Source organism: Phocoena phocoena, chromosome 5 (genome assembly GCF_963924675.1).
Source record: "Phocoena phocoena chromosome 5, mPhoPho1.1, whole genome shotgun sequence".
Classification (NCBI taxonomy): domain Eukaryota; kingdom Metazoa; phylum Chordata; class Mammalia; order Artiodactyla; family Phocoenidae; genus Phocoena; species Phocoena phocoena.
Window position 1 is genome coordinate 119949822 of NC_089223.1, and position 22680 is coordinate 119972501.

Below are 22680 nucleotides of genomic sequence, written 5' to 3' on the forward strand. Positions count from 1 at the left end.
AAAGAACCCAACAGACTCAGAATCAGAGTTGGGGGTAGATCTTGGGCAGATGGCAGAAGAGACATCCTGAGTTTCTTATGGGACCTAAACAAATTAACATTAATCAAATTGGTTTCCTTGGTGGAATTATGGGTTGATTTGAACATATACAAGTTTATTATATTATTGGGGGGTGATTCCATAACATATAAAGGATTTTGAAATCCCAATGCCATGCATATAGCTATGGGCTACTTCAGTGTCACAGTGGGTAGGGTTCATGAATCATTATAACCCAAGAGGTTATTTTTCTTGGGGACTAGAAATGAGATGATGGAAAAAGGAAGCAGCAGAAGTGGGTGGGGGTATTTTTGATCCTTGCTAGATGGAAATGGGTGAGTATTGAGTGAAGAATGAAGGAAGCCTTGGAGAGAAAGAAAGAGGAACTAGGGCTTTTGGGGGAGGCATTCCAGAATAAAGTTCTTATATACAGTTATTGGGTGAAGATTCCAAATCAAATATTTTAACTGATATTCCTTTTATAGCATAAAACAGACAAAACCAGAAATACCTGCAAAGTCCTAAATCTCCTTTCAGTTCCGAATACATTTTTGTTGTTGCTGTTTCCTGACAGTTGACGGATAGCAAATTATTATTAATTGACACCTCATACATTGTAACCTACACATCAATTTATTTAAAATCAACATGCAAGAAGACATTCACTCTGCAAGACAGTTTGGTTCACAGAAGCGCATCTGTAGATGAGCTGTCTCTGCTAATATGACACTTTCAAAGCAATGATAAAGAACCAGTGACAACTGAAATCAATTCTCTCCTCTCAGGTGCTAAAGAGGAGAGATGCCCATTGCAAGATATGTGAATAAATGTCCAGACAGTTTTCTAAAAACAGTTCAATATCAATCTTATGCAAAACTATCTTTTTCTTTCAATACAGCAAAACTTCAACTAGCAAGAATACTCTGAGAGGAGGGCAGTTAATCCAATTCATTTACCTTGTAACTGACACTTCCTTGAAAAGTTATTTTACCTCAGCATTTACTGAGAATCTTCACATTTCACTATCTTATTAAGTAGAGGGGAGATCTGTCATTAATGGCTGGCTGTAATCTTGTGAACGTTACAATGTGGAAGTTTTCTACACTGTGGTAGAACTGTGTATGTGTGTGTGTACACACATAGAAACACACACACACACACACACACACACAGAGAGATTCCCCCATCCTCATTTGCTACCAGGGTGCAAACTTTGGCCTAGGTTCCACGGGTCAGAGGCCTATGTGCATACCTCTGATTTGGAAGAGGCTTTTTATACGAGGCAGCACTCAGCACTCGGCACATCCTTTCTGTTGGTGGGGAGCTGGTCATCTGCAGCAGAGGCAGAATTGTTCTGTTTGGGCCACAGAAACTCCCTTACCAGGTCAGTTCTGGGCCTGGTTCTGGGCAAGCTTTCTGCAAGCACAGCTTAGATAAGCTTGTTCCTCCACCTCTCCCAATGATTCTGTGAGCCTCCTAATATCCTTAACTGAATTATTTTCTGTTTAAATTGGCTATGGTCTACCACTAAGAACCAGAACCAGCACAATAAACATGAAATGTCGTTGATGACTAAGAACTGAACTTGTTTAAGAGCCATCATTCTGAGAATGAATTTTCAAATGCAGAAATGTGATTAGCTAACACTTATTGAGCAATCACCATGTACTATGCCTGTGCTAATTACTTTATTTGCATTAGCTCACGTAATCCTTAAAACAACCGAAACAGTAGTTGTCCCCACTACCAGCGAGCGGAATGAGGTTTAGACTGATCAAGTGACTTGCCCTGTCATGCACAGAAGACAAGTCAGGACTTGAACCCTTGCAAGTTGGCTCCAGGGCCTGCCCTCCTCTGCACCATGTCACACTGCAGGAAGGAGAGAAGATTCCATAGATTGACCAGTTCATGAAACCAGATCTTTCCCCGACAACAGCTTACTTCTTTGTGATTTAAAGTGCAAAAATTTAAGTTATATAAAATATGTATAAGCGATTAGATTCGGGATAACTGAGATTTTTATTATAAGTGAAACGTCCTAACTACAATTGACATGAATTATTTCAAAGGCCCATACAAGTAGCAAACACATAATACATAACTGTTCTGTCTGCAGTAATCAGAGTAAAAAAGTAATCATAATTTTTTTTTTTTGGCAACTGCATAAAATTCCATAGCTTGTGTGATCTTAGGCACGTCATTTAAGCTTGGTGAACCTCGGTTTCCTTATAGAATAGAAATCTCATCATCGAGCACCTATTTTATAGGTGAAATGGATAATAACAAAGGCTTATTGCAAGATTAACATGCGAATGTAAGTAACAGTGCCTTACAAAAATGTTTACAAGTAATAGATTTTATTATCATTAAATGCATTTTAATGAGCAGTTTACAAAGCTCTTTTGCATATCTTAATCCACTGAAATCCCACCAAGACCCTGAGACAGATAAGAGGTATTATTCTCCTTTTATATGAGGAAAAAGAAATTTAAAGAAGTTTTATGACTTATCCAAGGTCCAAAAATGGATAAAAAGTGGAAAGGATCGGAACTAGATACTTGACTCACAACTTTACCATGATACTTCATTTAATCTCTTTCATGAAGTGAAATAAATCTTCTTATCAATAACATCTATTACTGCTATTATTTTAAAATCTTTCCTGGGATTATGGCATAGTTGATATTACATGTCTATTCTAATATGGAGCTGGATGAAAGTAGGCCACTCACCTTTTTGACTTCATACTTAATGGCAAGTTTGACACGACTCAGTGAAGCTTTATGCCTGTGCATCTCCAGAGGCTCTGCCGATTCCAGATCTCCATTCAGAATGGCTTCTACCTCTTCCGAGTCTCGGCAAAGATCCAGCACACCCACTACGAAGTCTTTGCATTGCATGGAGAGCTTGCGATAGTCATTCTAAGACCAAGAGGTTTAGAGTTTAATGCAGAGAATGTGCTTTAATTCAGTGGAAAGTGTTTAGGGGTTTTGTGAATTAGAAAAAGTCTCCCTACCTCTGGGTAGGAAGTTGCAGCCCCCAGGTGGATGCAAGATTTTTCTGTTTGTTTGGGGTTTTTTTTGGCGGTATGCGGGCCTCTCACTGTTGTGGCCTCTCCCATTGCGGAGCACATGCTCCGGATGCGCAGGCTCAGCGGCCATGGCTCACAGGCCTAGCCACTCCGCGGCATGTGGGATCTTCCCGGACCGGGGCACGAACCCATGTCCCCTGCATCGGCAGGCAGACTCTCAACCACTGTGACACCAGGGAAGCCCTGGATGCAAGTTTTGTTCAGTTCGATACCGGCTGGACTTGCTCCCACCTACCTCCTTAGCCAGTACCTTCTACAACCTGTACAACCATAGGAGACAGTTCTGAAAATGGCATGCATGTCAGTGATTGAGTTATATTAAGAGATGTTGGCTAAATGCTAATGCTGAAAGACTAAAGAATCAAAAGAATCTTTCTTGTACAGATGAACAACAGTTTTCTTAAAGCTCAAACAAAACCATTTCTACGATGAAAGTTCTTTAAATTAAGTGGCAATTTGGCATAGAAGATTGACTATGTATGAAAATAACCTGTCTGGTTTACTATCCATTGCCTCATTGGAGACAGTGCTTCTCAAATTGTAGTCCTCAGACCAGCAGCCTCAGTAGCACCTGGACATGTGTTAGAAGTGTAAATTCTCAGGTCCCACCCCAGGTGTCCTGAGTAGAAACTGACGTTGAGGGCCCACAATCCGTGTTAACACACTCTCCAGGTGTTCCTGATAACACATTTATGTTTGAGAATGATGGTTCATAGTGAAGGCAAAGAGAAGGATAGGTACCAACATGGAGGGTATTTTTTCTTGTTTGTCTGAAGGGCACATTATAATGTCCTGCAGAGCTTCTAGAGAGAGAGAAATGTCTGATTATATGTAACTGAATTCTCAAAGGTTGCAGAATATCAATACCTGAGAGAAAAATTTTCAGGCTACTGGAACGAACACCTTGCTAAAAATAATCTGTGAATCTTTAATTTCACTAGCATATTTATATAGTGCCATGGACTGGTATGACGAAGTCAGCTGTCAGCATTCCCTGTTACTTACTGAATGGAGCTCTATTTCTAGCCCATTGATTCCAGTCTAGGTATCAATGGCCATCTCTTGGGAAAGGGCCTTACTTTTGCAACCCCCAGCTCCACTTCTACGGCTTTCACTAAAATTTTAGCCCATTAAGAAAATTAATCAGATGATAATCTAATTTGGTGCACTTGAGGAAAATAGAATCCCTCATTCCAACATGTCCTGAGATACTGTATATGTCTAATAACTCAGTAACATTTAGCACAGCAGAATTTCTGGGCTTCCAAAAATCATACTTTAAAAATGATGTACAAAGAATTTCAATTTTTTTCCCCTTAAATGATTAATTAACTTGATTTGATGGGCAAAAATCATGTCACCAACTAAAATAAACAAGAAGAGGAGAGACTGTTTAAAGTCTACACAGACTAGAATAGTTTCCATTTCAGATATCAGAAATCCAGATAAAGAACAGTTGCAGTTAATCCTTTTCCTCTCATAAGGGAACAGATAAAATAAATAAAAACTTCAATCTTTGGTTTCCATTCAAGTTGGTACCATGCAACTGATAAAATTAATAAAATGTTCAGTCTCTGGTTTCTATGCAGAGTGTCAGTTAAATATCCATCTGCCTTCCATTCCTGAAAGACTAATGAAATATTTTATTATAGCATCCAGAAGAAGTGTTATCCATGTCTGTTTCCATATAAAGCTCCCCTTTTAATACAATTTTTTAGATGAAATTTCCTCATGTTACTCGTCAGTTCAGACTGTTCTGTAAGATTTGGTGCAACACAGGATGGCCAATCCTCCATTGATCAGAAATAAAAGAGACTATTTTCTATTCTTGAAGAAGAGATAGGAACCAATTTTGCAGTAATACCTGAATAATATCTCATTATTTTAAAAAATTATAATCTGTAAAATTATCCGATCTTAAGGAAAGCTTTGTGGCTTTTTCATATCCACTAAAAGATCAGTCAAGAAGCAAAAAACAGGTAACCAAGTTGCAAGGACAACACTGTTTTCATAACAATTTAAACATTTCCTGCTGGAAGAAGTCTGCTATCCAAGTACAGAAAATAATCAGAGCTGGAGGTAATAGCGATTTCTTCTCCTGGGGTTGTGGGACACCATTTGCCAATATATGCAGAGCTCTCAGGGAAAGATGGAGAGCACCACTAAAGACGGCCTTTCCTCAGCTGCAAAAGGAACTATCTGAAGTCTGAATTGCATCATGAGCTGACTCTGTCCGTTCTGCCATGAGGTCCTGTCTCATGTTGCTTCACAACTCAGACAGTTTATCTGCTCTGAATTTTCTAATGATGCTGTCTTAATTTAGTTTTGCTTGATCATCTTCACTGTGCCGCTTTTCCATTACCATGGCCTTCCACAAAGTTACCAGATGGATCTGCAGCCCACTTTACAGAGCAGGAACTCAAAACCTGGAAGAACTGCTCAAGCCAGAGGAAGAACAACGAAGCTTGCGCCTCATCACAACCTGTCTACAGGTTTCAGCAGGTTTTTAATGTGTATGCTTTAATCATCATTCTAATCCCTTTTTATCCTTAACAGGAAAATTGAAATTCAACTCTAAGCAGGCGTGGTCCTGTCAGATCCTTTCCCTAATAATAAAAGAGGCAGGATAGTGTAGTGATTAAAAGGATAAATCTGAAACCAGACTTCCTAGGTTCAAACACTGCTTCTACCACTTACTGCTTCTACCACTGTGTGATCTTATAGAAGTTACTTAGCCTCTCTGATGAGAATAAGCCTATCTAATATTGCTACTATGAGGATTAAATGCTTTGAGTGTGCTTGGTACACATCAAATACTATAGAACTGCTTCAGTGTTACCAGGTACAGCACGTTACATAGAATAGCTAGGACTGGGACCCAAGGCACCCAAATCTAGGCTTAGCAGATGGGACCTTGGCTACAGTATTTGTTTTATCATTTGTAGAATGAGAGGTGTGTATAGTCAGATGATTCCTAGAGTATTTTCCTGCTATAAAATGCTATCTTGCTTTTGGATTACATTCATTTTCCTCTTCCTTACAGTCCTACTGTGATATAAGTTGAAATTGTTTTTCTGCTTTAAAGAGGGGAAACTTGAGGCATGGAGAAAACAAATGGCTTTTTTTTTTTTGCAAAAAAAGTGCATCATTGATTCAGAATTAGGAAATTAGTAAATTTCAGCTAATAAATGACCAGCTTCCTTGCCACTGACATTTGAAGGATTAGACAAGGAATCCATCCTGTCCAATATTCTGTTTCTCAAAATAGCTTCAGATAGCATTTGCACATCGAAAATACTTCTTTAATAACCTGTCACCAAGCTGTCCTCCATTAATCTATCTATATCTATATCCTAGAATGTTCAACCCTTGGGGTAATGACCTTCACATGTTTTCGGCACCATGCCTCCCGCACTCTTAAAGGAACTTTGAAAACTGCACGGTGGCTGAGAACCTTCCGTGAAGCATCTAAGTGATGGCAGTTTGAGGGATGAGATACTGGATCTTACAGGCCATTGATAAGATAAAATAGTCATATGTGTCTGAAACGGAAAAAAAATCAAGTGTTTTTCACTAGGGAACATGTTGTCTTTTTTTTTTTTTTTTCCATTTCAAGGCCAGTACTTTGAGCTCAAAGCCTCTATGGAAAGAATATAGTGAACACCATGGAATAGGGCAAATTAAGTGACCCTGCCACAGAAATAAGCTTCACTTCCTGCCCTTTCAGAGCTCCGAGTCTCTGGGTCAGTGCTGTGAAAGCACTATTTTCTCTGTCTGTCGAAAGCCCTGACAGGTGGACATGAGTGTGGGATGAGAAGGCAAAGAGGTGAAAGGAAGGCAGATAAGAAAAGAATAACAAGGAGTAGTGAGAATGGGAAAGAAAAGGAACATTTAGTGAGGGGAGAGAGACCTGTAGTCCTCAGAGACTGTAACTTCCAAAGAAGTGTCTGTATTTTGGCTCAGAGATGGTTATGCTACACAACTGCTTTCCATATAATTCAGAAAAAGGAAGTGTGAGATTTAGATGATTTTTGCGTACCCTTAGATATTTGGCAGCTTTATGGATGCCTTCTTAAACTCAGCTGTGTTTTCTCCTCTTTTTGCCTCTTCACTTATAATAGTTTCCCACCTTTGAAAGGTTATCAAAGGTGACTCTTTATGTCAGGGTAAAGGAGATTCCAAGTATTATCAATATGGGTTTAGCTGGCTTCAAGGGGAAAACTATGAATAACTTTTCTTAACATTGCTTCACTGAGACTACTTCTCTGGACAGACTTGCATACATCACCATCTTTCGGAAATTATTAAAACATAATCTAACCACAAAGCTACAGTAATCAAGACAGTATGGTACTGGCACAGAAACAGAAATATATATCAATGGTACAGGATAGAAAGCCCACAGATAAACCCACGCACATATGGGCACCTAATTTACAACAAAGGAGGCAAGAACATACATGGAAGAAAGAGAGCCTCTTCAATAAGTAGTGCTGGGAAAACCGGACAGCTACATGTAAAAGAATGAAATTAGAACACTACCTAACACCATACATAAAAATAAACTCCAAATGGATTAAAGACTTAAATGTAAGACCAGACACTATAAAACTTTTAGCGGAAAACATAGGAAAAACACTCTTTGACATAAACCACAGCAAGATCTTTTTTGATCCACCTCCTAGAGTAACAGAAATAAAAACGAAAATAAACAAATGGGACCTAATGAAACTTAAAAGCTTTTGCACAGCAAAGGAAACCATAAACAAGACAAAAGGACAACCCTCAGAATGAGAGAAAATATTTGCAAATGAAACAACAGACAAAGGATTAATCTCCAAAATATACAAACAGCTCATGGAGCTCAATATAAAAAAAAAAACCCAAACAATCCAGTTAAAAAATGGGCAGAAGAGGGCTTCCCTGGTGGCGCAGTGGTTGAGAATCCGCCTGCTAATGCAGGGGACATGGGTTCGAGCCCTGGTCTGGGAGGATCCCACATGCAGAGGAGCAACTAGGCCCATGAGCCACAGCTACTGAGCCTGCGTGTCTGGAGCCTGTGCTCCGCAACAAGAGAGGTCGCGATAGTGAGAGGCCTGTGCACCGCGATGAAGAGTGGCCCCCCGCTTCCCACAACTAGAGAAAGCCCTCGCACAGAAACAAAGACCCAACACAGCAAAAATAAATAAGTTACTAAACTCCTACCCCCAACATCTTCTTTAAAAAAAAAAAAAAAAAAGGCAGAAGACCTACATAGACATTTCACCAAGGAAGACATACAGATGTCCAAGAGACACATGAAAACATGCTCAACATCACTAATTATTAGAGAAATGCAAATCAAAACTACAATGTAGTATCACCTCACACCAGTCAGAATGGCCATTATCAAAAAATCTAGAAACAATAAATGCTGGAAAGGGTGTGGTAAAAAGGGAACCCTCCTACACTGTTGGTGGGAATGTGAATTGATACAACCACTATGGAAAACAGTAGGGAGGTTCCTTAAAAAACTAAAAATAGAACTACCATATGACCCAGCAATCCCACGACTGGGCATATACCCTGAGAAAACCGTAATTCAAAAAGAGACATGCACCACAATGTTCACTGCAGCACTATTTACAATAGCCAGGACATGGAACCAACCTATATGTCCATCGACAGATGCATGGATAAAGAAGATGTGGCACATATATACAATGGAATATTACTCAGCCATAAAAAGGAACGAAACTGGGTCATTTGTAGTAAGGTGGATGGACCTAGAGTCTGTCATACAGAGTGAAGTAAGTCAGAAATAGAAAAACAAATACCGTATGCTAATGCATATATATGGAATCTAAAAAAAAAAAAAAAGGTACTGATGAACCTAGTTGCAGGGCAGGAATAAAGAGGTAGACATAGAGAATGGACTTGATGACATGGGGTAGGAGGGCGAAGCTGGGGCAAAGTGAGAGTGGCACTGACATATATACACTACCGAATGTAAAATAGTTGGCTGGTGGGAAGCAGCAGCATAGCATAGGGAGATCGGCTTGGTGCTTTTTGATGACCTAGAGGGGTGGGATAGGGAGGATGGGAGGTAGGCTCAAGAGGAAGGGGACATGGGGATATGTGTATGCATATGGCTGATTTGCTTTGTTGTGCAACAGAAACTAACAAAGTATTGTGAAGCAATTATACTCCAATAAATAGCTAATAAAAAACAAAAAACATAATCTAGAACATTCCCTTTTGTAGAACCTCTTCTACAGACTTTCAGTATATATCAAGCAAAACGCTTAAAAACAAGGTTTGAGTGACACTTGGAATAGTGAATTAACAAATGTAGAATTATAGTTTTTATTACTTTGTTGAAATAAAGTGACATTTAGACTTTGAATGCTTTTCTATTCTCTTCAAACAGAATTTGAAGTTTTAAATTTGCTCTACATGAGTTCTGTCAAAAAATAATTCATTTTAGGTACAAGGAAATAAATCTTTTCAAATACCACATAATGAATCTTTTCAACGGGAGTAGATATCAGTGATATTTATTTTCTTCTTTTTATTTTCCCACATTTTCCAAAATTTTTACAATAAATATGTGTAGCTTTTATATTAGAAAAGAATGCAATGGAATAACAAATAAAATTATACTAAGGCCAGATCTCCAGAAGGACAAGATGTGTGTTGATGGATGTAGAGGGAATTTGGCACATACAAAAGGGAACCCCCCCCACACACAAAACTTTCCTACCATTTTATTTCAACTACTTACCTTGAATTATATTGCTAGTCACATTTGTGTAGCTCACACCTAAGTGTGAAAAACTGCAATAATATCTGAAAAGCAGAATCATCACTTTTTCTGTGATCTGATACCACAACACTAAATTACAGAAAACAATTCAAGGAACCTATGCCTAGAATCATCCTCTTAGGTGGATAACGGGAGGCAATAACCTGCTGAAAAACAGTCTGACTTGGACCCGATCTACGAAATCTCCTTTTGCCCCAGATTTAATAGGTAGAACCATCCAAAATGCACGGCAGACTGTAACAATTAAATTTTAAAAATGTTCCACTATTAATGCATAGATTTTATAAAAAAAAGTAATTCTGCTTGACTGGAGATGATGTCCAGAAAAAAAGTTCACTCATAAAAAAACAAAAAAATCTATTAAAGCAAATCAATCTGCTGTCCTTATTATTTCTGGGTTGACTTCATGTCTATGGCTCACCATTTTGAATGCTGTGGATTTCACTTGTGGATTTCAGGTACAGCCGTTTTTGTCACAAATTAAATGACTTTAGTCATTCATTTAAAATTTTATATTAGCCTTTTGACTTTCAGTCTAAAGAGATATACAAAGGGCTTCCCTGGTGGCGCAGTGGTTAAGAATTCACCTGCCAATGCAGGGGACACGGGTTCGAGCCCTGGTTCGGGAAGATCCCACATGCCGCGAAGCAACTAAGCCCGTGTGCCACAACTACTGGAGCCCGTGCGCCTAGAGCCCGTGCTCCGCAACAAGAGAAGCCACCGCAATGAGAAACCCGCACACCACAGCGAAGAGTAGCCCCCGCCTGCCGCAACTAGAGAAAAGCCCACGCATGGCAACAAAGACCCAATGCAGCCAAAAATAAAATAAATTTAAATAAAATAAAAAATTTTAAAAAGTGATATACAAATGTCTGGGCCAATAAACAGTGCATGCAAAACGAATACTATTTCTATATTTTCTATATTGGGTGCCACCATACAATCAACTACAAAAGAGGAAGAATTTGGAAGGGAGACGATCACACCACATCCCTCCTTCAACAAAAGAGAAGTCTTGTGTACTACTTAACGCTTATCCAGAACACAGAGCAGCATCGTAATTACAGCTCTCTGATCTAGTATATACCCATCCTCAGAGCGAATTTATCACAGCTCCGTGGTGAGAAAGGAAAATCATCAGGTCGTTTCTGAACGACGCTCCCAGTCCCTCGTGGTTTTAAATCCTTTGGGCGAGACTGATTCGGGAGCAAACTACGGCAGGCGCCTGGTGGCAGCCTGGAAGCGGAAGAGCGCGCAGGGCAGCCGGGGTGGAGCGCACAGCTTACCTTGAACTCCTTCTCTATGTTGGCCAGCTTGGCCAGCTCGTTGCTGAGCTCCAGGGCGGTGAGCACGGGGTCCTCGCTGGACAAGGACAGATACGCTGGGCTGGCCAGCCCTTTGTAGGCATTGATCCTCGAGCGCGAGTGGCTGAAGGAGTCGTGCCTCTGCTTCTCCGTGCAGTCCCCGCACTTGCAGAAATAGTCGTGCGGCCGCTCGATCCTGGCGCCCTTCATCAGCAGCATGTGCACCACCTCGTACTTCTGGCAGTGCGCCGCCAGGATGATGGGGGTGATGTCGGGGGAGAAGCGCGTGCCGTCCTCGTCGTAGGCGTAGAAGTCGTCGTCCTGCAGCTCCTGCTCACAGGGGCTCAGGGTGAGGCGCTTGCTGGCCGCGAAACCCGGGTGGTTGAGGATGGCCTCCACGATGCGCACGTAGCCCTTGCTGATGGCGAGCAGCAGGGCGTCGCCGATGCGCGCCAGGTTCTCCTTCTTGAGCAGCAGCTCAGTCACCTCCAGGTGCTCATTGCCCACCGCCAGCTGCAGCGCGTTCTGGCCCATGTAGTCCACGCAGTTGACGTTCAGCGTCCTGGACTCCTCCAGCATCTTGCGCACCACAGGGATGTTGCCGTACTCGGCGGCGTCGAGGAAGCGCTCCTCCTCGGCGGTGAGGCTGGTGCCCCGATCGTTGAACATGAAGGCCGGGCCCCGGACAGCCTGGCGCCGGCCCTTCTCGCGCATCACTGTCTTGCGCCTCAGGGAAGGGCTTTCCTCCATTGACCTAATCAGCAACAGCAAGTAGGAAAAAAAAAAACCCAGATGTATAATATTAGGGCATATTGCTTCCTCCCAGATGTCGGGCCATTTCTGGAGTACACAGCAGCCACCGCGCACATCTGTGGCCCGAGGACAGACAGGTCCGTTGCTGACACCCGCCTGAAATTTACACCTGTACCTAACACGGGGTGCTAGAACTCAGAGAGGGGCCGGAAGCCCTTCAGAACAAGAGTTCCTGTTCCGTAGAAAATGACATTCACAAGGAATAATAATATAAACGATTTCCAGACACCCTGCTTCTCCCTTGCGACCCTGGCAAAGATGGGACTCATCATACCTTGTGGAAATAACCTTACTACTGCTCTTAAAAGCCTTGAAAATAGGGGCGAGCAGGTACCTGGCACCAAAGCACTAGGCTTGAAGGCTAAAGAAATTAAAATTTTCAAGAATTAGGCCAGAACAATCCTCTCAAGTCACTGCATATTTTTAACTAAATAAAATCATTGACACACACAAAGCCCAGTATTTAGGCCAAGTATTATCTTTCAGGATCTTAGATTTGCTATTTTATTTTCTCTTAAGGGTATCCCACTCCACTCCCCCACCCCTCCAAAAAACTTACAAGATTCATTTTTTTCAATAACACAGACAAGATTTAGCAATTATAAAATGAGAATATCAATCTAGATTTATTTTTTTGAAAATAACTGTGTCTTTGTAATGAGTTGTTTAATTACCAATATTATATAGTTACCTCTTTGAACTAAAAGGATATGGTATGATTTATGGTTTAAAAATCACTAGTATTACTTTATGAATAAAGCAACGACCATTGACAAAATAGCATTCACATAGTCAGGGGTTGAAAACTAACTAGAGAGGCACTGTCCTCCGTGGGGGGCCTGGAGGTGGGCATTAGGGAGCATCTCTAGCAGGTGAACTCAGAGGCGGGTAGCAGTGTCCACTCAGTTCTCAGCTCCATGGGCCCCAATTTAAGAAAGGAGCACCGAAGCCACTGGCAGAGGTTTCCCAGATAGAGACCAAGGAAATGTGGCCAGGCAAACCTACAGAGGTAAGGAAACCAAAGAAGTCCCCTGACAAGCTTGTAAACTTGTCCAAGGGCAGAGGGTGCTGTGACTGACCCCCCATTCTAACGGCTCAACTAGTGTCAGGTGATCAACTTTAAAAAATTAAATATAGTATTTATATATACACACACATTTATATGAATATACTTATATATACACATATGTACACACACATGTATCTATGTGTAGGAATTTCTAGAAAGCAATACAAGAAGCCTTTCATTGTATTTATACCTGGGGCTCTGGGGAGTGGAACTGAGGAGCACAAGGGAAGGGAGATTCTTACTTTTCACTTACAGCTTTTACACATTTTGAATAGTTTTAACCATAGTTTGAATATTTTTATTAAAAATAAAATTTGTTTAAATTTTAAAACATCTTAATCCCTTAGTTGACAAATTTTTTTAAATATAGGTACATACTACATTATACATAACCATTACACTATAATCTTTCTGAAGCTAAATAAATGCCATATGTTTGACTATTATTAGTAGGTGTGGTGTGTAGGATAGTGTGCAGAGTGAGGTGTGTAAAGTGTGTGGTGTGTGTGTGGGAAACAAGGAGGTGCAAGGCTGGCTGGGGGCGTGTGTTTTGTGTGTGTTTTTTTGTGTTGTGTGTGTGTATCTTTGTTTGTAGAATGATGATTTTTTAGGTGGACAAGAACTGGGAAATAGCATTCACTGAACTGCATAGAAGAGACCTTTGTTTCAAGATCAAACTCTATGACAAGGGTCTTTTTAAAAATCTTAAAAATACTGTCATTGTAATAAATTGACATACTTATTACATTAGTAGTACTGACTTCATTAGATTAAATATTACTATTAAGCTACAAACCGGTACTCTTCAAATGGCTAGAACTTCCATATTGTATAAATGATGAATTTTGTGCTTACCATTGATAATATATTGACATTATTTATGACTACAGAATATATATGCAGAATATGTAAGTCTGCAGAATTCCCGTCTATCTCAGACGGGTTATCTTTGGGGAAATAAACTCACTATTCAAGTGTCACATCTTAATGGAATAGGGCTTTTTATCTAACGATTGCTACCTACAAAGAAAATAACTCATAAAAACCCTACCTTTTCTCCCAAAAGAGAGTGATCTGAAAATACCAGAAAATGATTCTTTCATAAATTTTTTCTTTGCATTTCTTAGTATTTTAAAGTTTTTTTTCTTAGTATCTCTTCTTCTTTTGGAACCTATACCTACGTTTTGTGTATTTGAGCTGAAATGTGGGGTTTTAGTACTATACAACACAAGTGACATGAGCCATTTTGATTTTGTCTTTAAAAGATTCTAACACTGAGTTAAGTGTGAAGTAAGATTTTTCAGTTAGAACAAGTTATACTGCTATTTCAAAATAAAAGTACTGACTTAGTGCTACTTGTCCTCATGGTGAATCCACATAAGAAGTGTCTTTTTTTTTCTTTTTTAACTTTCCTTACAGTATTAAGATAAGCTTCATTAATCTGGACTGATAAAATGGTATGAGTCGCAATCAGTTCATCCATGGCCTCAATCTTGGCTGGTCTTCACAATGCATCTCCTCTGGCATGAGAAATAAGGAAAGAGTGAGGGTGAATGGGAGAGGATGCCTAACCTTAGGAATGCTAACACTAAAATCATTTTGCCAGACATTTTCTTACCTTTAGATCCTCACCCAGTGGGGCAACTCATTCAGCACTGCAAGGGTGCATTGGACAGGGCCTTCTCTTGGGTAAAAGCATTGGAGAACCACTGACCTAAATCAGTTGCCCTACAAGCACAATGTGCAAGCTCCTTCAGGGCTGACATGGATGGCTGGTAATATCTGATTGCTATGGACTGCACTCTGTACCACCACAAATCCATATGTTGAAGCCCTAATCTCCAATATGGTATGTGGAGGTGAGGTCTTTGGGAGGTAATCAGGGTTAGATAAGGTTATGAGTGTAGAGCCCTCATGGTGGAATCAGTGCCCTTGTAAGAGGAGAAAACAGAGAGCTTGCTCTCCCTACCCTCCCACCACCCCCTCCCTGTGAGGACACAGTGAGATGGCAGCCATCTGCAATCCAGGAACCTGACCAGAACCTAACCATACTGGTACCATGACCTCAGACTTCTGGCTTCCAGAACTGTGAGAAAATATGTTTCTGTTGTTTAAGCCATCCAGTCTGTGGTACTTACGCATGACAGCCCAAGCTGAGTAAGACACTGACCATACATCTTAAGGCAAAAGAAAATGTTTTCATGCTTTATGAAACAAACTTTGGATTCCTAGTACTTGTCCAAACACTTAAGCAGATAAAAAGTTCTTCCCGAGAAATATTTTTGTGCACCCAAAGGCAATCCTTTGCTCCATTCTATTCAGAGGCAAAAATATAAGCAATGCTCCTCAGTTTTCGTAACTTTGCACCCACTCATCTGACTTCTAACCGTGTGACTTGAGGCCCACCTGCCTCAAGATCACTTGGAATACCTGTTAAAATTCAGATTTCTGGGCCCCATTCTAGATGCACTAAATCACTCTCAGGGGTGGGGCCCTGGAATATATATTTTAAATGAGCGTCCTTTGCAATTCCCGCACACACTGAAGGCTGGAAACCTCCAGTATAAAAACGGCGATATCCTGGATCAATGACCCCAGGCTCAGAGGCCTGTAAACACTTGTCACACTGGCCCTGCCAAAAGCAAAGTTGGAATAACATGTTTGAGCAGTGCAGGCTAAGGGATAAGCAGACTTACATTCACTTAGGTTCCCTACCCTTTATTACCACTTAAAATTTGATCTTCAGGACGCTATTCACCTGAATCACAGTAAATGAGAAGCCTGTAAAATGCCTTTACCAGTGACCATTTAATGTCATGCTCTTTCTTTTACCAAGGATTGATATTTTTAAAGGGTTACTATGTTTCCTTCAAAACTGCCTTTCAAGGGTTAAAGAGGTTTTCCATTATAGTATCTATTGTACCTTTTATGAGGATTCAAGTGCTAAAATCATCCTAGAATTGTGTATCAAGAAGCCTGTCTCTCCAGATGAGTTTGCTTCCCTTGATCTAATAATATGAACTGTATACCCTTGTCTTTTTCTGTGGCCCAGGGTACCCAGGAATTTAGCTTAGATCTAAAAATGCTCAATTACCATCAGTATCCTAACCCAGGTTTCTGGCACAGTCTTTCCCCTTCTCCTAAATCATTTCTGACATAGATTTAAAATCAGTTATCCTGTGTTCCATGTGTCTTAAACCTATTTTTTGGTTATCTAAATTCTTTTCTGAAAAACAGAGTATTAATAAATACCCCCTCATATAGGCCACCCCTGACCACACTCCTGGATGGTAAGGTCATGCTTTATTTGTCATTACCCAATGCCCAACAGGGAGTAGATACTCAATAAATATCTATTCAACTGAGTATTCAAATCTCTTCCTGGGCCCTATCCTCTCACTTGGCTTCAGTTCCCACATGTACAACTATCTGTCCTCTGGTCACTCTAAAATGCCCCAACTCACGTTCTCCCTTAAACCAGCTCCCCTCCTAACATTTGCATCTCAGGCTAGTTACTCAGGCTTAGCAATTTCAAGGTCATCTGTGACTCACTGTCTTGATCCTGTCAGTCACAAAGTTCTGAAGCTTCTCCTTTGGAATGTTTCCTGTACCTGACCTTTTCTTCCAATTCTCATTGCCAACGCTATCCTTCAGATCTTTACCCCATCGTGGCTGCATTATTAGAACAGCTTTCCGGCAGAGATGGCACAAGGGAAGGCAACGAAACTTTACTGAGTTCCTGGTATATGTGTCTGTTTCTCATGCGCTCTCATATTTAATTCTTGTAACATTGCTAGGAAGCAGGTATTATTTTCTGTTTCATAAATAAGAAAACTGAGCTCAAAGGAAATTGCCCAAGGTAATACACAGAGTAAAATGCAGAACTGGGATTCAGCCTAGGGTCTGTCCGACTCCTATGCTTCCTGGCAGTTCGTGCTGCTCCTGATGTCCTCTTTGTATCCCCACAGACATCCCCAGCAGCTTGCACTTCTTAAAATCGGCTTTTACTATCACACTTCTCTTTTTTTTTTGTGGTACGCGGGCCTCTCACTGTTGTGGCCTCTCCCGTTGCAGAGCACAGGCTCTGGACGCTCAGGCTCAGCGGCCATGGCTCACGGGCCCAGCCGCTCCGCGGCATGTGGGATCTTCCCGGACCGGGGCACGAACCCGTGTCCCCTGCATCGGCAGGCGGACTCTCAACCACTGCGCCACCAGGGAAGCCCCACACTTCTCTTAAAACCAAACCAAAACCAAAACCAAAACAAACTAGGTCCTCCAGCTGATTTTCAGGGATGCTGACAGCCTGCCCCCGCATCCCTAACCAACCTTCTCCTCCCTGCGCTTCAGATTCATTCTTCACTGTCTTATAAACATATTATTCTGCTTATTTCTGTACTGTAAAGGGTACGGGTATAAAATATCCTATACCATCAAGGGTATTTTTTTGAAAAATTAGCAAGGTGCTTTTCAATGTTGCCTTTCCAAATACCAGATCTTGACCCTGGTTAACTCGGGGACATCTTGTTTCAGCCTTGGGGTGTGGGAGGGATGCAGTATAGAGTTGCATGAGTGTAGGGGGAAATAAGATAAATTTTAGAGGAGGAGTGCACATAGAGAGATCAAGGTAATTTTTAGTGTGTGTGTGTGTTTTTTTTTTTTGCAAGAAAAATGGGGTTTTGTAAGCAGAATCTGGGAAAAGGGAAATTGTCTTGAGGAAGAATTTGCTTAGTTCCTTTATTTCTCTAATTAATTCCAAAAGAACCTGATCGCTGAGTGCTCTTGTCACACAGACAAGATAATTCTCCCACTTTTGACACCAAAGCAATGGTGCTTACTGTCCTGGGAGAAGAAAGAAATAGCAGAAAGGAAGTAAAAGTCAAGATGTGGATTTAGTAAGGTGAGGAACCACTGAGGGTAGGGGGATTCTTGCCCTGCTTGTTTGATTTGGAGATCTGGAACAGTCCTGCCTGGTTAAGTAGGGAATGGTCTGGGCTTTCTCAAGCCACCCTCAGCTTCCATGTAGTGTGGACCCTGCAATGAGAGCCAGGGAGCCTGCACCCAGACTAAGGATGACCAGCTATGAGCTGGATAGAGGATGTTGCAGGCACCCAGCTTTGTAGCCCCCAGGAGCTGAGCTGAAACCACATATGCCAGCGAACACATCTGGGTGACAAAGTCACGTCAGCCAAGATCAAGTTACTGCCACTGACAAGCAGCACCCAGCAGACAATGAAGACTGCCCAGAGACCAGAAGAGTCAGAGAATAGCACCCTTTCCTCCCTCCAGGGGACAGGTAAGCTCCCCTCCCCCAATGCCCAAATGCTACAGAGAAGAGCAGGGGAACCAGCAGCTTTCCAAGAGCCTGAGCAATTTTATCCAAGTGAGACAGTATTTCTTAAAAAGGAAACTTACTTTATATTATCAAAGTAAGATCAGTGAAATTGGCCTCACAGCATCCCTCCAGAGTGCCCTGAACTGTGGGTGGACATGCGGACCAGAAAGAGACTCCAACCCCTTATGGAGATTGCAGAGAGGAATCAGTAAAGGTGTCAAAGGTCCCTTAGACACCGGCTCACAGCACAGGGAGACGCTGTTCTAGTTGACTAGATCCCTGCGATAATGCAGGTCAAGGATTCCCTTCTTAGTAACCCACATAATTGCTTAATTAACTTAATTGCTTAATTTACTGATTGCTTAATTCACTTGCTGAATGAGAATGAATGTCTGTTTAGCAAGCAAAAAACAAAACAGAAGTTTAAAAACTAATTTAAACCACAGATTGAACATTTGGTCAACTTTTCTCCCCACTAGTCAGCAGGTAGGAGGCTCAGGGGAAAGGCCTGTTATGAGAGCTACATGCTGCCCATACAAGTTGTTCTGGTTTCTTGTTCCTGCTACACCTGCCTCTGGGATGTTACTTTTGTTTCTATCCCTGGGCATACTCTTATTCTTGCCCTCTGCTAATTCAAATCCTTCCTACCTTCTGTGGCCCAGTTTACATTACACCTCTGGAAACAGAGGGTAAGGCTTCACACGGTAATAACTAGAAGACCTGCAAGGTTCCGTTCATTCTGAAATGTTGTCTCCTGAACCTTTCTGAAACCATTCCTGACCACTTCAGCCTGACCTTTTGCAATATTGCTAGTCTGCCCATAGATCTATACACTTTTTTTCCCCTCTCGTTGATTCTGTCTCCTTGATTATTGTCTCCTATGATATTCATGTCCCCTGAATCTGGTTGAGAATAAATGCCCCATGCTTCCTATCTTATTTTTCATACTTCTTAGCCACCTCTATAGTGCCTAATATAGTGCAGTATATGTTCAAAAATACTTGTCAATTGATGCTAATTCTACAGATAAAGTGACTCAGTCAGAATGTTAACGTCCTTAAGGTCACTGAAAGGAAGAGAATTAGAAAATGAGAGCTCAGAGGTTCTCTCCTAGAGTCTCTCTACTTTACCATGCTGTCTCTAGGGAACAAGAAAAATGAATAACAAGTTGCAAATCAAAATAGCACTATTAAAATATAGGCTGAGCTTATGTATTGGAATACTTTGGTTCTATAAAAAGTGGCTAAATGAGCCATTCTAAAATGGCTCTTCGGGTTGAATCACAAGCTCCTTAGCACTCAGCAACAAACGGACATTATTAAAGAAGTCCCCTCAAATCTTTTATTGAAGTGAGGTGAAGAATTCAGCAGCTACTCAATCTATCTAGCAAGCCAGCCAGCAACCAAGCAAAGTAAACACCACCAACGATGTGAACCAAAGCGGTAAGAATAACAGTCAAATTGCTTTGACTGATCAGTTCACCACACTGAAGGAGGCGCATGCGCCCACCGGCTAGGATCCGGCCCGTCCTTCTGTGAAGGGCAAGCAAAGCAGGAGGAGCCGCGGAAGATAAGTAGTGAGGAAGGCACAGAGGAGGGGGAGAACGTGTTCGAGAGCCACCACCGTGTTAGCTACCGTATTAGGGATGGTGATAATCGGAAGCGGTAATGAAGGTGGGAAGCAGCTGACACCTGACGGAGGACAAGAAAGTCAGAGATGAAAAGTCAAAAAAGAGACAAACCCCACAGTCCCCCAGGGAAGCAGGCACCTGTCAGTCAGTGTGGTCGCCTCTGGAGACATCTGACAGCTACACACTATGCCTACGTGTGAGTGTGCTGGGAATGAGGAGAGGGCATCTGACAGCCTCGATAATGTCACGTTTTGAAAAATCTCTCATATGTGTGTTTGTGGAGGGGAAGCAGTAGAGTGGCGGGGCACTCTGAGCTTGAGGAGCCCCGACGGGCACCAGCGTGCCAGGCTAGAGAGAGGCAGCCCAATCAGTCCGACTGTCTGGTGTAGCGGGGACAGCGCTCTGGGTAGCGCCGCTTTCCACACCACCTGCTGCTGAGCCTGCCTCTACCATCACCACGCACAGTCCGACAACACGCGGTCACGACCGCGGCCAAAGCAACAAGACAAGGCACTCCGCTTCAGAAACAGGAACGCGTCACTTTCATGCCTAAAGAGTCCCACCCCAGAAAACGGTTAGAATGTAGAGATTCCAGAACTTCTAAGTCTGGGGAGGGATTTGGATCTCCACAGTAATTAATTTCCTGAGAGTTTCTGTTGGCCAGTGTTACATTCAGAATTCTCCACGCATCATTTTCATAAATCTATTAGACATCTGCTAATTTTGATATATGCCCTAATGACTCAGTCGGAGACAAGAAGCTGTTGTTGGAGGGAAGCTCCTGTCTCTGCTCTTCATCGCTTTCCCCGTCATCCCTCTCAGGAAAGTTCTGGAGACCCTTTAGCAGCTAAGACCAGAAAAGCAAAAAAGCTTTTAAGAGTGTGTTGTTCCCTCTAAAAGTCCACTGGGAGCAGAGGTGAGGACCCCTAACCACTGCCTGCATGAGTTCTTGGTGATGCTTCTTAAACGTATGTGCCCAGAAAAGCGTTTAGGTAAATGCCTTCTAGAACTTAGATGTTTCTGTTTCCAAGAACTGCATTTTGTGTGTAACTCCATTGAGCTGACTTATTATTGTTTTGTGATTAACTGCTTTCATGCCAGTCTCCTCAATAATACTGTAACATACTTAAGAGCAGAGACTGTCTGTCTATATCTCTACATGCCTGGCTGTTAGTACGTGGCTGATCAATATCTATCTCTTGGAGGCACAGATGTGTGTGTGCTTAAAGCATTAAGACTGAACACCTAGGGAACAGACACTTTTCCCCTTCAGATTCAAGCATACCCTTGGTCACATAAAATAATGTGTGGAAGTAGTGGTGGAGGGGAATTTGGAGTAATTCTTCTATAAAAAAGAATGTCATGAATACATTAATATAAATTAATTATCAGGAATTAAAGTAATGTAAACAATCCTTCTTCTTTCAAAACAGATTTCTGCTTAATCACCTTCAATTCTTAGTTACACCACAAAATAACTGACGAATCTTACAGCTTGTGATTTTGATCTTACATAAAGTTACATTTTGTCAGGATAATCTGAGGGCAAATGGAGGATACGTCTTAGAATTAATAAGCTTTTATAGTTAATAATTAAGCTTATCTTCAAAAACAAACTCATTTATTAAACTCAGTACTTTCTAAAACTAATTTTTATTATTTCAGGAAGATTAGTGACAATGAAATTAGAAATGAAGTACAAATTCTGTCTATAATTGATCAAGAACTTGAGATAAAATGAACTCAATAATAAAATCAAAAACCTCTACTGACCCAAGAGAAGTTCCTATTCAGCTATTTAAACATATTAGTCACTATCAATTAGATATATATTAACTTCTAATGTTATTAAAAGCAAAAGGATCTGGTTTTCTATCATTGTCATCCATATCTGAAGTCAAAAGCCTGAGGTTTTTAGATTCTTGTTCCCATCTCATCACCCTGCAACCTATTTTTCAACAGAGAATCCATATGCATCAGTCCTATTTGACAAAATGTATTTAGAAATGCAAAACTGGTGTAAAATATTTAGTAATGTCATGCTCTTTCCTTAACACGTCATGCACTTGTGGACATTTAAATCTCATTTTTAAAAAAAGGTCTAGGGCCAAATTCATATAGTCACCTATTATTTGAATAGTGCAAAAAAAGAGGGGAGTTTTCTTTTGAATAGGGGAAATTTTCTGACTAGATAAGTGTAGACAAATACCCCTGACCTAGATACTAAATTAAAGACAAAATGCTATAACAATCCTAATTATTCTCATAAAGTCACTGCTGAGCCCCTTATGCACAAGTGTGAATTTGGCACCCATAGCTCCCAACTCCAGACCTTCTATCTGGGGCCAGATTCCTCTGTGTACACCCTGAACAGGCCACTCTTCTGGCTCCCCTGTCAGACTGATAACTACGTAGTGTTGATTGCCTGAAGGGGGCTATATCAATCCTGAGCCAGGAAGTTGAAAGTATTCCTTCCTATGGAGAGCAGAGAGCTCTGCAAAAACAGTTGTCTTCCTCCCATTACATTTCCTGTGAAGTTTTATAAGGAGAAAACATGAACAGACAGACGTTTGCTATCCTAGCACAGTAATGAAAAA

General features: G+C 41.2%; 1 protein-coding gene across 4 annotated transcripts in view; it reads right to left on the bottom strand.

Moving 5' to 3' along the window:
- The window catches only part of TRPC3 (transient receptor potential cation channel subfamily C member 3), a 77811-nt gene that overhangs the window by 46244 nt on the left and 8887 nt on the right, over window positions 1–22680 (bottom strand). For 2 of the 4 annotated variants that reach the window (XM_065878168.1, XM_065878167.1), the window contains exons 2-3: window positions 11222–11993; window positions 2772–2960 (exon numbers count right to left, since the gene is read on the bottom strand). In XM_065878168.1, coding sequence (XP_065734240.1) covers window positions 2772–2960; window positions 11222–11993 — 961 coding nt within the window. Of the gene's footprint in view, window positions 1–2771; window positions 2961–11221; window positions 11994–22680 lie in introns of those variants that run through there. The other 2 variants (XM_065878170.1, XM_065878169.1) reach the window with 1 other exon arrangement.